The sequence below is a fragment of the Ptychodera flava genome, chromosome 16, assembly GCF_041260155.1.
Source record: "Ptychodera flava strain L36383 chromosome 16, AS_Pfla_20210202, whole genome shotgun sequence".
NCBI lineage: Eukaryota > Metazoa > Hemichordata > Enteropneusta > Ptychoderidae > Ptychodera > Ptychodera flava.
Window position 1 is genome coordinate 35,026,150 of NC_091943.1, and position 15,777 is coordinate 35,041,926.

The 15,777-nt window shown below is 36.3% G+C and overlaps 1 protein-coding gene across 3 annotated transcripts in view; it reads left to right on the forward strand.

Moving 5' to 3' along the window:
* LOC139114683 (inactive phospholipase C-like protein 2) overlaps positions 1-15,777 on the forward strand; it is a 140,797-nt gene that overhangs the window by 87,400 nt on the left and 37,620 nt on the right. For all 3 annotated transcript variants that reach the window (XM_070676552.1, XM_070676553.1, XM_070676554.1), the window contains one exon: positions 9,271-9,420. In XM_070676552.1, coding sequence (XP_070532653.1) covers positions 9,271-9,420 — 150 coding nt within the window. The remainder of the gene's footprint in view (positions 1-9,270; positions 9,421-15,777) is intronic.

Here is a 15,777-nt window from a genome sequence, read left to right on the forward strand (position 1 = left end):
ATATGAACTGCTAAAGGTTGTATTTTTTCCTGAAAACTCACTTTGTAAATGAAGTTTGAGTTTAGTAACTGCCATTATATAGCTAACAAGAATATAATGTAAGTATCTAGCAAGGTGCAAGTACTTGTAAGTCTTGTTGTCAAGGCGCAATGGTTGCTTCAAGTCCTATCTCCAAGTTCATTGATGTGTTACATCGTACTTCCTATCTCCCTCCTTAAAGAAAATGCATGGAATCACAATACTTGATTGGCATTTAGTTACTGACTACCTTACCTTGAAGGTTGTCAATTTCTCGTGCTGAAAAATTATTCAATGCTGAAAGCCTAGCATACAAATGATATATAGTCAATTTGGTCGTGTCCTTAGAATTTAGCATGTGCAAAGATTTATTTTACTGAATGTTCATGTCTCATTTAGTTCAGGATAACTTAAGTATGCAACATAATGTAATGTTGGTAAAGCAGTAGCATTGTTCTGTCTGTGATTGACAAAGGCAAATTCAATACCCTCACAGCAGCTGTTCAAATATACCTATGGAACGAGATTTTATCGTGATCTGAACAAAACTTTTCGTGTGTAACAACTGCTTACAAATTTTTCATTCCATACTTGCAGTGTTTGATCTCAGCTTTGCAACTGTGCAACTTTGCGATTTGGCAAGCCACGCTGCGCGTAACATACATTGGGAATTCTTCTCTCACTGAGAAGGCAACCTATATGTACTATATTCCATCAGTGTAGGGGCCGTGCCTTGGACATTGAATTAAAATGTGGGCAGGACAACAGAACTCATTGCGTTTTTTCCTTGTTTCTTTGGGGAGTAGGGTTCACTCTATTTCGATTGCCATGCATAGTCTAGTTTCATTCTAACTATATGCCCGTAACCAAGGTTACACCATGGAAACATTGTATATTATGATAGTCAATCAACATTAACTGATATTATTGAACATGTTTCTTATTCCAAACAACATGTAGCAGTTTAAACTTCAAACGACCTATTTCAGCAGTTGATTGTGTGTTGGATGAAGTTCCAATCATGATTTCTTCATTAGATTTTGTACTTTCAAATTTTTGTTTTCGAAAGGGCAGGGGGAAAAGGTATGAGGTCAAACACAATGAGTTATCTTTTCCATGTGCAAATAACTGTAACAATACTTGTCTGTAACTATTTATGGCTCAACAACTGTTACAATATTTCCAGTACATGTGTAAAATGCTGTATCCCAAAACAATTTTCTGTCATCAACCTGTAGACTTACATGTAATGTATAAATTATTAAGCATGGGGACCTAACCGGGTACAAGTCAATATGTATTGTCTTTTGTGAAAATGTGCCTGTGATAGTAGCATTTTCTGTGTAAAAACACAGTTGAAAGTCAGGGGCCAATACAATATTCAAAGAAATAAACTATGCTTCATTATGCTTTATTGTCATTTAATAATCATAATGCATTAACAAAACAAACAGAGCAATAATATTTTTGAATTGGTATTTCCAGTACATATGTATAGCGCTGTATCCAAAACAATTTTCTATCATCAACCTGTGGACTTACATGTAATATGTAAATTATTAAACAATTAGGGACCTAAAGTCGATATGTTGTGTCTTTTGTGAAAATGCAACTGTGATAGTTCCACTTTCAGTGTAAAAACACTATTGACATATCAGGGAAAAATACAGCATTCAAAGACATAAACTACGCTTTGTTATGCTTTACTGTCATTTAATAATCATAATGCATGTTAACAAAAACAAACAAAGCGATGAAATTTTTGTATTGATAATTAAAATGTCCCACTGAAGAGTAAGACTGACTTGCATTTATTCTGTCTTTTATGATCTGACTCATAGCAATGCTTAGCTGGTTTGAAATATATAGTGCACAATTTAAGGCCAATGAACATTCTCTATTGATAAGAAGTTATAGCTTGATTTGGATACCCAGACAATGCTGGCTGTAATAGTCCTCGCAGATATAAATTTATGTATAAAATTAAGCTATATTAAATGGTATGTAGGTAACAGTTGAAAATCACAATTTGATCCTGCATTCTGGCTGAGTACAAAAAGTTTTAACAGTGCAGCAAAACAATGCAAGAGTATGACACTGGATGCTATTGTGTAATGTACAGTATAACACTGTCATGGTACCTGCACTTTACCAGGGAAAAACTTTCAACACATGTATGTATAACTACAGGTATGGCTGTCATACCATTTGATTATACAGCGGTATGTGTATCCGTTCTGAAGTTGCACAACCACTTTTTAATACATTTTATGTGATTGGAATTATGCTGCAGATGGTGTTCAACTGAAATTCTGTTCCTCATTCGGCTAGGATTACATTTTACATATTGCTGAAACCAAATCAACCAAACATTTTACCCATTATGTCATGACAGTGCGTACGCAGTGTAATATAAAAGAGATTAAGGAAATTACCAGTATATTAATTTTCATGTTTACATGCAAGCAAGTGATGAGGGTAATAATTCTAAATTCAGTGACAAACTAATTTATGATAATCCATCTTAAGTTGGTTTTTAGCCAGTGAAATGTTGCTTATGTTGTGTGGTATACCATATTAGAGGTGAGCCAAGCACTCATAAAATGTATTCACTATTTTACACATTTGGCCAGACTATTGGCCTGAATGTTGCTCCATCTGTTTATGAATGGACAGCAGTTTACACATCAGTGAATATTCCAATAATGTATCTACACACGTTTTTCTAGATTTAGAATTCACGTAGCACCAAATACTACAAACATGCAGTGAAACTAAATTAATCAGGTTAAGGGACAGGTTTTGCCTTTGTGAAATTCAAAAACACAATGTAACTAAAATAAAGGCTGAAAAAAGGAGTGAAACTAGAAAAGTGATTCAACTGTCTGGAAAAGGTGAGGAAACATAATTTGTGGGAATGAGAGCATTCTGGAAAAAAATTGAATCATTGAATATGTCAACATGATAAATTGTTGTATGCAGGACTTTTTTACGGACCCTGGATACTCTATGCCTGGAGGAATATGACAGCTTATCTCAGGTTATTGTTTAAAAGTAAATCACATGACAGATGAGCTTTGAATGCTAATAGCACAATTATGAATATCTTGGAAATGTAATTCTCTCTTTAATTGTCATGAGGTAGTTCTTTTCTGCTTTGACCACAGTTAAAATACCATAATCCCCAAGATGAGGTTTTTGTCATTTATCAAGGTAACCAACTTTAATTACGACAAATAATTGCTAATGTTGAAATATTTGCCACAAGAGTCTTCAGTTGTTTGAGGTTGTGTCACTGATGTGATGGTTTTTCTGGATTTTTCAAATATTCAGAGAGATTCTAGTCTTTCAGTAATTGGCGTCTTGTGAAATAATCTTACTTTTACTTTACCCTTCCAAGAGAGTATTGATTCATCATAACAGAATGTGTCTTTAAATTGTGACAGAGGAGAAATGACAAATAGGTATACATGTAGGTACTGGCATATGTATGGTGATATGACACACAAGAGATCCATGTTACGTGACAGAACAGTGACATGCTGTGTCATGACAGAATAGGACGCTGTTTATAATGTGTTTTGATGGAACTTTGTTACTGTATTGTGACAGAACTAAATAAAGCATTGTTTTAAGATAGAACAGTACATAACTAGTGTGATGTGACATGATGGTTCAAAAATTAGTGTGTACTGTTAGCTACATGACAGCACACCATTTAATTTAATGTGTTGTTGTGGAAACTGCTTGATGTGTTGTTGCAAAACTTGTATGATGTTGCTGCTAAAGTTTGCTACACTCCTTGTTGTGACAGAATTTAGACTTCAGCATGGCGTTGTACCGAGTGTCGGCATATTTGTTACAGTAGACCACTGATCATAAGCTGTTCAGAACAGAGTTCAACATACATAATTGTAGGTTATTGCAACAGAAGTCATACAATGTGTGTCAAGACAGAACAGCGACAGGTGCAATTGTGTACCAAACCCCCGTGCCCTTAATTTGACCGACTTCAAAAACACATCCTGTGAGTGTGCGTTAATTTATGTCCTGTTAGGTTCTTATGCGATGTGGCAGTCACAAGTGATTCATTATTTCTACTGATAATTTGCCAAACGTAAAGTGTTCCTGTCTGACTTCCACATAATTGACTACAACGTCTCACTCCATTAACGCAAGCACTAAATAATTCAGTGTCTGCTAAAATTTCAGCCTTGTTGATTACAACAGATAAAGTGTCCCTTACCGCTACTGAGACAGTGACTGATCAATACTGAACTTAAAGTCTGACATTATCAAACAGAGTTTGCTAATACACGCAGCTATCTCAAAGGCTTTTTGGTTGATTTCTGTTGTAAATTTCAGTAGACAGCAGAAATACTCTACAACAGGGAAATGAACGATTGATTTATTTCTTCATAGGGATGATTTGTAATTCTGTGTAGTATTAAAGTTTCTCATGATCACACATGTTTTTTGCATGGCATCAAGCCAGCGTCTTCACATATTACAATCTATTTATAGGAGTTTAATTCCTGTTGTTGAAAACAACAAATATACGTCAGAGTTCTTAAATTTGATTTTCTTTAGTGCAAATAGGATTATCTGTTATCAGTGAAGTCTGTTTCAAAGTTCAGAGGAAAACCCACAAGTAAACTGATGAATATGGTGAACACACTGACATGGTACATTTGGATATTTTTCTTTACAGCAAACCAGCAACAAACTCAAACAGAGCACAGATTTGATAAAGTCGATGGCTCAGGATGTCTGGGAGAAATGCTTTGGATAATGGCGTGAGATACTCCGAGTAATCCTGCCCATCTAGGGTAGTTTTATCATGTTCACACTGTAGGTTTCAGTCCTTGTATTTGAAGCTTTGAAATTAATATATGGTGCGTGATTCAAGGTACAAAAATATTTATTCGTATTCAATTTGATCATTGATGCAAAATTTGACAGTTAAACGACAGTTCTTCTGAAAAATTAATTGTTGAAACTGACTGAGAATGGATTTTTAATAAGCAATTTTCCAAAAATTTGTTAAGATGAAATTGTCTATCAGTGTAAGAGGAGAACAAGTGGATGTGACATTGTACAGATATGTCTCATTAGAAATGGTAAGATAACATAGACAGTGAAAAGGTTGAAATCTCTGAAAACCTCACCATTAAAACTCTGACTGGTAATCTTTGTGATGTTAACATTTGATCCCTCTGACGGATGTAAAATTCCAAAGACAGGAATTTTGAAATATGACTGATAACGACAGGAAATACAAAAAAAATTGTAGTAGATAAAGGTCTTCTTAATTTGGAGTATTCATGCTCATTTCAATTCTCCACTCTTTCCATCTCTTGGTGAAAAGAGTTTGTAGAAAACAAGAGTGTGTTGAAATCTGCCCCCACTATCTCATAGTGGTTTTACTATTGAAATTCATCACTTTGTTGTGAATTATTAGATGACATCAGATGTACATGTCAGTAGTTTCAGTCTGGTCATCCTGCCAGTGATGTACTCTGGTCATCCTGCCTGTGATGCACTCTGGTCATCCTGCCAGTGATGTACTCTGGTCATCCTGCCAGTGATGTACTCTGGTCATCCTGCCAGTGATGCACTCTGGTCATCCTGCCAGTGATTTACTCTGGTAATCCTGCCAGTGATTTACTCTGGTCATCCTGCCAGTGATTTACTCTGGTCATCCTGCAGTGATGCACTCTGGTCTCCTGCCAGTGATTTACTCTGGTAATCCTGCCAGTGATGCACTCTGGTCATCCTGCCAGTGATGTACTCTGGTCATCCTGCCAGTGATGCACTCTGGTCATCCTGCCAGTGATGTACTCTGGTCATCCTGCCAGTGATGTACTCTGGTCATCCTGCCAGTGATTTACTCTGGTCATCCTTCCATCCTGCCAGTGATGTACTCTGGTCATCCTCCAGTGTTTTACTCTGGTCATCCTACCAGTGATGTCCTCTGGTCATCCTGCCAGTGATGTACTCTGGTCCATCCTGCCAGTGATGTACTCTGGTCATCCTCCAGTGTTTTACTCTGGTCATCCTACCAGTAAGATGTCCTCTGGTCATCCTACCAGTGATGTACTCTGGTCATCCTGCCAGTGATGTACTCTGGTCATCCTGCCAGTGATGTACTCTGGTCATCCTGCCAGTGATGCACTCTGGTCATCCTGCCAGTGATGTACTCTGGTCATCCTGCCAGTGATGTACTCTGGTCATCCTCCAGTGTTTTACTCTGGTCATCCTACCAGTGATGTCCTCTGGTCATCCTGCCAGTGTGTACTCGGTCATCCTTCCAGTGACGTACTCTGGTCATCCTGCCAGTGATGTACTCTGGTCATCCTGCCAGTGATGTACTCTGGTCATCCTGCCAGTGATTTACTCTGGTCATCCTGCCAGTGATGTACTCTGGTCATCCTGCCAGTGATGCATTATTGCCTCTCTATTACTGTAATAGATACAACTGATCTCAGAACATCCTTGGAATTTCGATGAAATTTTGATATTTTTGCACGATATGTTTGGAACATTACCGTTAGAAACGACTTTATGTAGTACAGTGAGAAGTAAAAGAGTTCGTAACCTATACTACAGTACTGGTAGTGATACAAATTTTGAAATGTGTACTTTATTGTCCGTAGAATAAACTTTGCAGAGCAGATATGATGTGGTAATTCCAGGTTATTGGAGTTTGGAATGTCTCTCACAAGTGTTTTACCTCTGCCAAGCTGACCTGGCACATGTCATTGCTGCCGTTGACTAATGCTTATAGCCTCAGGAAATCTTTGGCAGTTAACGTTTTGCTGGCCAGTCAATCTCAACACTTGTTACTTAATACATTATGATAGCAATACAAAGAAAATAATCAATAACGTCAATTATCACATCATGCGCAAGCTAAGTTTGTCACTTCTGAACAAAAAATACTGGAATTTACTCTGTGGTCATTGTACGTTACAACAACCTGTGTCTGTGTCATCAATTTTGGTGTGTCAGATCTTTTTTCGTGTCAATCTTCAATTTGCTTGTCAATGTAAACATTATGGCAGCTGATATTTCTCCCATGATCAAAATCAGTGTCTGGTGTAAAAATTTCATAAAAATCAGTCATAAATATTACAGTCTGACAAAATACATCCACTTGGCAAATTTTGTGTCCTTGTTTATTTTAAGTTTTGTCTCAAAAATTGGGTTCACATTTGAGTCAAAAGCTGCATCATCCAAAAGTCGTGTAATCAATATTTTCATAGACCATGACAATAATAATCCAAACAATGACAGCATGAGAGTAAATAATTTTCGGAAACAATGAACTCAAAAGCTGGTGGGTTCCATTTTGCAACCAGGGTTGATGTGATGTTACACAATGTTTGTGTGGTTGATATTCAGTCGATAATTGTTCTTGAAAAATCGTGCAACTTTTTCTGAAGTTAATATCTAGGCTCACTTTATCGTTGAAATCGTGTATAATTTTGCACAAGGTATGTGTAGACTGAGAGGTCATCTGGCATTTGAACACTGGAGGACTAGAAATGATAGACAACTTTCCTACAGCATAATATTATTCCTAAAGTAGTTCAAAAATTTAAATGTGCAATTGTTATGGAATGCTACTTGTACCGGTATTTTCCAAAAAATACTGTAAGTCATTATCGGTTTGGGCATGTATATCATTCCCTAATATTTTTCTTCGTTCAGGAAAGGATGATGTAATAACTTTCACTATGAGTCAAACACAGTTTGTACGTCACTCATATTTTCCGTCACTTCAACTTTCCCCACATCACAGATTTTTGAAGCATTGTAAGTTTCACCTCATGTAAAGACAAATTTACTCTCTTTAAATTATTCCCAGTGATGGATTTATCAGATAGGGAATTGGATGAGAAATTAATCTTTAATTCCTTAAAATTTCTCGAAATGTACACTTGTACTGGGTATTTCAGACTTGAGTTATAAAGATTTACTGAACATGCATTGCCATTTCCACGTCCCAAGTGCGCTGGGAGTGTGAGAACACCAGTGTGAGATCAATTTGTTCTCACACTCTGTATTGTTGCGTGAACGAACACCTTGTATGTGAAACGTATATTGATTGGTCAATTTTGCTCAGCGCCCAGTTCTCTTTACGAATTATTTGACGAATAGAACATCGCGTAATGTACAACTGGCACTATAGCAGACAGACGACTGAACCGCAGAGTGAACAGGTTGTTCTAGATTTGAGTACGGTCAGCGTCGGCAACAAATACATGGAGGATGACCGCTTTTATGTTGTAACGGGAGAATTCAGGCCATTACAAACCTATCGGCTGTTTACGCTTGTCGACATATTTTCTGGAGAAGAACTGACTTGACAGCGATACAGTTAGCGAAAGACTTCGATGAGCGAGCCATTTGCACACGAGGTTGTAGCAGACGACAGCTTTCACGCAATGTCATCAACAGATGGCCACCAGAGCTGTTTCGCAACATTTTCCTCAGATGACCTGGAGAATTTTGTGGCTGACCAACAAAACAAAATTGCCATATCGGTAATATACATGTTAACGTGTTTGATATGCACATCAATGAAAGGAACTTCATTTTTCTGTGCGGAATGATACAAATGAAACAAGAGCAATCGGGTGCTGGTTTTTGATAGTATAAACCTACCACAATAAAATGCAATTTTCTAAAGATATTGGAGGGACGTGAGAAAAATAATCCCACACCCAACTGGTTGGGGTGTGGGATTCTATTATTCTCATTTATTCCTTGCATAATGTATCAGTACATCTTTTCATATCGAATTGTTTCAACTTCATCGAAGAGTTATGGCATACTTTGCAATTATTCATGTTATAATTTAAGCAAAGGAGATTATTCAGTCAACCTCAGGCAAATGTGCGCCAGCCGACAGTGAAATATTGAAATTCAGGCACATACAGTCGACTTGTTAGAAATCAGGCATGCTGTTCTCACCACATACCTTAAGGGGAAGTGTCACAATACATATGCCACTATTGAATGCAATAGCTATCTACCGGTAGTTATTGTGGAATGAAATAATCTTGTTTGTAGAGACCTTTTGAATTATTTTGCTTTCATACAGTATGTTTTCATGTCACAATCAATTCAGGTGTGAAAATGCCATTTGTTTGATATTTTGATATTTTCCATCACTTGAAATGCTGTTATACCATTTAATGTGAATGCATATTTGTAATGTTTTTTTTGGTTTTGTTTTGTTTTCAGCATCTGACTGTATCACATTTATGCAGGCTGGTAGTGAATTAATCAAAGTGCGCTCACAGTCACGGCAGTATCACAGAATTTTCAGTTTAGACGATGACCTTGCAACTCTTCGGTGGCATCCAACGTCAAAGAAACCAAACAAAGCAAAAAGTAAGTGTTATGATATCTCCATGTGGAAATGTCACTTCATCACTTTTCATTCCCAACAGGAATCCACCTTTGCTGTAGAAAATTTCAGGATCAGGCTGAACCAAGCTGGTGAGAGGGTATTAAGCTCAGATGTACCATACCATTGAACAATTGGTAAATGTAATACTGGGTGGAAACTTTGATAAAATGGTTTGGAACCCTATTATCTCCAGATATGGTTGCATTGATGAGCGCACATAATATGATGTGGGAACCCTTGTAAAATTTTACCAGGGTACCATTCCTTACAAAACACATGTGTCAGGTAATGTCTGAGTTTCTTATATCAATGGGATACATTGACCAGGTATGTACCGTACACAGGTGTACCTCCTCTGTGATCCAGTATCTGTGTTTTTCAGTCAAAAAAGAGTAAAAACAGGGCAGGGAAATCTCAGAAAATAACAACCAGACAAATACAAGTTGCCTGCCTGGGCAAAAACAGTACCTGCACCGATAATCATGTCACCAATACTGTATACCTGGTATACCTCCCCTGTGATTTCACCACAACAAAATCAGAAGTTATTATCCACCTGCCCAACAGGCACTGTCAAATTTCCTCAACCAAATCAAAATTTTACCAACTTGGGGCAGGGAGCAGATACTAATTTCTCACTGCAGTGAAAACCTACAGATACCTGATACAACCCATATGATCAATAATTCTTGGTGAACAGATGAATTTTTGAGTGAAGATTCTAGGCTTTGACGATATTCAGATCACGCATCCTGTTCATATGACAAGATTTTCCATGGCAATTCTTGCCTCACACATAGCAACAGACTATCTGCTGAAGCTTTTTTGCTGAAAAAACTGTGTTTACTCATGTGTGACATCCTAAACTTTACCAAAATGCATGTGTGGAAATAGTGTACTAGAACATAGTTACCCAAAGCAACTGAATAAACTATGTCATTTTTTCGAAAACAGAGGACGATTTCTTATTTTAAAGTATATTTTATCGGTTATGATTATTACATTCAAACAACTAATACAGGGATTTTTTTACAGAGGGTCATTACGACTACACATTTCCTAAACACAGAAAAAGTGCTGGGAAAATGGCATTTTCTTTTGAGCTATGAAGGCTAATTTATAGTACCAGTAGTTGTGGATCAATTTTCAATTAGTTGTGTAAAAATAGAAGGAAATGTAAGAGGATTTTGCAAAAATGTCTGAAATTTGTGGAAATCCAGTGGCAAAGAAGGCCACTGTTAAATATGAACAAACCATTTAGGATCATGTAGGAACATACCTACCGGTATCAGTTTCTCAGGTATCTTTTGTGTGAAAATGTTGATCAATATCTCTTTACTGGCTGAATGACATTTGTTTTGGGAGTGGAAAATTGAAAGCAGTAACCAGATGGTTGTTTTAAGGTTACAAATATGATGTGTGTTTTCCATGTCTATTTTTGTAATAATTCTCTGATACTGTTCACTGTCAGACGTAGCACCATTCATATCAGTGATAATATCCCAATTTAATATCTGACTACAAGTCCTTTAGACTTTCATGGAATATTTCAGACAGCATTGCTTTTGTGTGTATGGTACATGTATCTAATTGTATGGTTATTTGCTAATTTTACTTCAAGCATGACAGACTGTTCCATAAAAAAAGCAATTACGGGAAGTGTGTATACTGTATTATGGGACTCAAAAATTGTTTTTGTCAAATTATTTTGCTCTTTGCACATCTCATGACCAAATTTCAAAACAGTGATAATCAGTCTGTGGTTTGGGCGTTAACAAGTCCCTACATCCGGCCCCAGTCTTTTTTGAAGATAACATGGAAATCTGAATCTTCTGAAATTCAGTTCATCAGTACCAATGAACGGCTCTTGGCTTTTTAAGATAAGTCTAGTGTGTTGAGTTAAAATGACAATTGTAGTCAACATACTGTGTTTGTGTCATTATTTTCTCCTGTAAGAGATTCATATCAGCTATGACGTTACAACAGACCTTGAAAATCAAGACTCTAATAGAGCCATGTGAAGATGAAATATAGTATCTTGTGCAAATGAAATTTTGGTTAATTTGGCTACATTTAACTCTAAACCCTCTAGTGGTAACACTTAAACCCTGTAGTGGTACATGTAGTAAAGTTTGGTTAATTCAACTTCATTTACCATTAAACTCTAGTGGTAGTAAAGTTTGGTTAATTCAGCTACATTTAACACTAAACCCTCTAGTGGTAGTAAAGTTTGGTAAATTCAACTTCATTTAACACTAAACCCTCTTGTAGTAGTAAAGTTTGGTTACTTCAACTTCATTTAACACTAAACCTTCTTGTAGTAGTAAAGTTTGGTTAATTCAGCTACATTTAACACTAAACCCTCTAGTGGTAGTAAAGTTTGGTAAATTCAACTTCATTTAACACTAAACCCTCTTGTAGTAGTACATTTTGGTTACTTCAGCTACATTTAACACTAAACCCTCTTGTACTACTACATTTTCACAAATGGAAAGATGATTTACACATGTACCAGTACCAGCTTGTGTCTGCTATTTTTTTCCAATTCTGTAAAAATCCATTTTTATGGCATCGGATGACTTAATTTCATGCCAGGCGCATACATCGTACAAAACAAGTGGACTGACTCTCAATATTGTGCTGAGCACGTTTTAACAACAAGTTTCACAATTTCTGTTTCTAATGAAAAATGGCGCTTTTATGTCGTCTTCAGATACAAATTGAACCCTTTGTTTTTGCCTCTTCACTGTTGTCAGGAGAGATAGTAATCCTCAGGCTGGTCCATCATCAACTTAATTAATTTATGCATGGAAGGTTATATGTGTTGTAACTTTGTCCTATGTCTAATAAAATATTTTGTGTATTAAAAATAAAAATATCTGACAAGCTGCAAAAATATGTACAACCCAGACATTTGAAAACTGAATGATATCAGTTCTTATTGGTGACTAAAATCTCCTGTTTTTTTAGATGAAAATTGAACTGTCCACAATGTACTGTCGTACAGTTTTATAACACCCAAGATGTGGTCTATAAAAAAGATGTTTCATTAAACTCACAATGCGTGACTCACAATGCCAATTAGGGGAACCTTGCTGTGTTCTGAAATAAGCCCAGGTAATGTGAGAAAAACACAAAAATAATGATGTGTAGAACATGTTTTTCCAGTGTTTATAATTAGATGTTATAGGTAAATGCCATCAACACCCATTCTCATTCATGGCAATCCATTTTACCATTCTTCTGTGTACATCTTTAACGCTATCAGAACTGGCTTTCCTATGTTTTACAAAGCAACTGTGAAGTTATGAGTTTTGCAAAGGATTAATGTCTGTAGGTTAAAGTAAACATCAAATGGAGGAGAAGCTATGGAGAAAAGTAATGTTTTGATTTAAAGTCAGGTAAAGTTTAAAATCAAAGTTTTCAGCAAGAAAACTCTGATAGTTGTGTTCTGGTACTTTGTGGATGTACCGTACATTGCCCATCAACAGTCTACTCATATTGCAATTTGATTTATAAAGTCCAACATTGATAGTATTCTTATGTCAATCTCATTGCAGAATGAAAGTCTATTGCTATCAGTCAATAAAATGCAGTTATGTCCTTGTGATGCCCATTGACACACATCATCAAAGTCTCTTTGCAGAGTTCTGCTTGTCTGCAAAATGATTTTTTCATTGAATCACAGTGGGTGACCGTATAAATGGGAAGACCACTTCTCCTTAATGCCATAAAAACTTTCCATTAGCTTTGGTGTGAAAACATTTGCCGATTGAAGAGTCAACATCCAAAGATGGAAACAAGAAGGATTATGGGAGATCGTAGTTTGTGTGCTCTGTCCTTATATGGTCACAAGTCAGTATTGTTGACTCCCTGCAGCACAGCCATTATCATCAAAGATAGCATCCTTTGATCTTAAACGAAAGCTAGGTATTGAATTGCAATCAAATTATGAGTCTCACAAAGTGACCTGCCAATCTCTATTTCAATAATGCATGGAAATAAATTATTAAAACATTCAATGAATGAAACTTAGGCTGGGTAGATCCTCTCAGCATCAGGGTAGATTTTCTGGTGTCGTGATTGGTCTAATAATGTCTTCGTGTCCACAGTTTTAGCAGCTACTTGGTCAATGTCTGTTTTTTTCTTTCCTCACATGACATTCTTTTTCCATGTTGCTGCATCAAAACACATGTAACATCAATGTAGAAGTACCCATACAGATTCAAACAGTACAGATATTGTCTACCTGTGCTATTAAACAACAATGCTATATGCTTTATCTTCATACATTTGCCATGAATTTGACTTTTGAAGTAACCTTTTCAACAGATTCTATGCGAAAAACGTATATGTATTGCAGTTTCCAATTTTCACCATTTTACATTTTGCAAAACAGTCATTAGTCCCCACCAGACATAGACTAGACCAGGGACTTATGGATTTGGTTCTGTGCGTGCGTGCATGCGTCTGTCCACCTAGAGCCATTTTTCAGACATGACTGGACCGCTTTGTCACAAAACTTGATGTAAGGACCACACAATCGCTATTAGTCATCAGATTCAATGCAACCATCAGGTGGCCATTCTGTGCAAAAAGCTATTATAATTTACACATGCCTGGACTGATTTCATTCAAAGTTGGCACAAAGACACACAGTATACATGTAGTGTAATTTGTTTTGCAACACGGTCATGTATGGGTGATTGTTGGCCATTTTGTTTCTATTTTTGGGTTTTGAGTCAGTATTTTGACATTACTGAACCAATTTGAATCAAAATTGCCAGAAGGACATACCATGATATTCAGAAACATGTCGATTTATCTCTCAATACAATTCAATATAACAACCTTTGCAACCATTTAAACAATATTTGTCCTTCCAGAGCCATTACATAGATGACTTGACCGATTTGTTCAAACTTGGCACAAGGACATGACATACATGTACAGCTGCTTGTCAATATGTTTCATGATACAATTGAATACAGTGTATGTATGCCTGGTGGCAATTTTGTTGTAAATCTTGTCTCTAGGGCCATTACTCAGAAATTCTTGGACCAATTTCCATAAAAGTTGGCACAAGGGCATATTGTACCGTAAAGTACAAATGCTTGTAAAATGTTTCATCTGATATGATCCAATATGGCCACCTGGTGGCCATTTTGTTTCAATTTTGGTCAAGTTGGAGCCATAACTCAGACATGCTAAGACCAAATTCATGTAAACTTGACACAAAAACCAGGTGCTCTGATGTATAACTATGACTACATACATGTACCTATGTTTACCAGTCACACATTCTAATTGGTGCATTACTGTGACTTTTGTTCAGTTATATTAAATCCAGTCACCTAAACTACAGGTGGGACTGTGTCATTTATAATGACTTCTTCCTACGTCAGTCCAAATATTTTGAATCCAAATGCGTTATCTATAATAACACAGCTTTGAAAAAGAGTCATTAAAAAAAATTGTCACAGCCTGAAAGGTTGAAATAGTTTTAAAATGAGGTTCGTGTAAGGTGAGTTGATTCCCAGCAGAAATAATTGCTTTCTATTCAGAAATTTTAAAATTGACAGACTCATTATGACTGGAAAACCGAGAAACATTTTATCAGTCCTGTTCTGAATTTGAAATTCCATTTCTCTGGAACTCGTTTCTCACCCTGTTCAATGCAAGCTTAGATAGTTTGTGCATTTAATATATCATCAGATGTATTCCGTATATGTTTTATAGTTGACATGTACTCCTTATCTCTGACATTATGAAATATTTATGAATGGTTTACCAGTATACCCAAAGGTGTTCAGCCCAGAGATATTTGGAAAAAGTAGCTTACTCTGGGAGAGTTTAACGATAACAAGTAAAGTTGTTAATGGGAAATCTATCTCTAGAATTCCAGCTCCTTTTCCCATTTTTTCATTTCTAAAGAATAAAGACATACCGTATAATGAAATTTCTAAAGTATTGCTTTTGGCTCCAGGATTCTTTAGCAAGCACCCTAGGGGGTCTTATGCCATCCTCCTGTGATACAGGTATTTCTTTGTGTGCAAGATGAGTTGAAATGTAACAATTTGCTTTGTGTTCAACTTGAATGACAATGTGGTTGTACATTAACACAAAATTTCATAATCACATGACTTAGGTTCTTTTAACAGATTTTTCCAAATCATTGTGGATTATGAGCTGATAATCATTGAATTAGTGATGATTCCCAAGCTAATATGAATTGGTGCAATACAATCATGGTACTGTGTTCTGAAGGTCAAGAGAACAGAGCCCCTCATTGTAAAATACATGTCATATTGAAACAAGTATTTAAATATACTTAATAG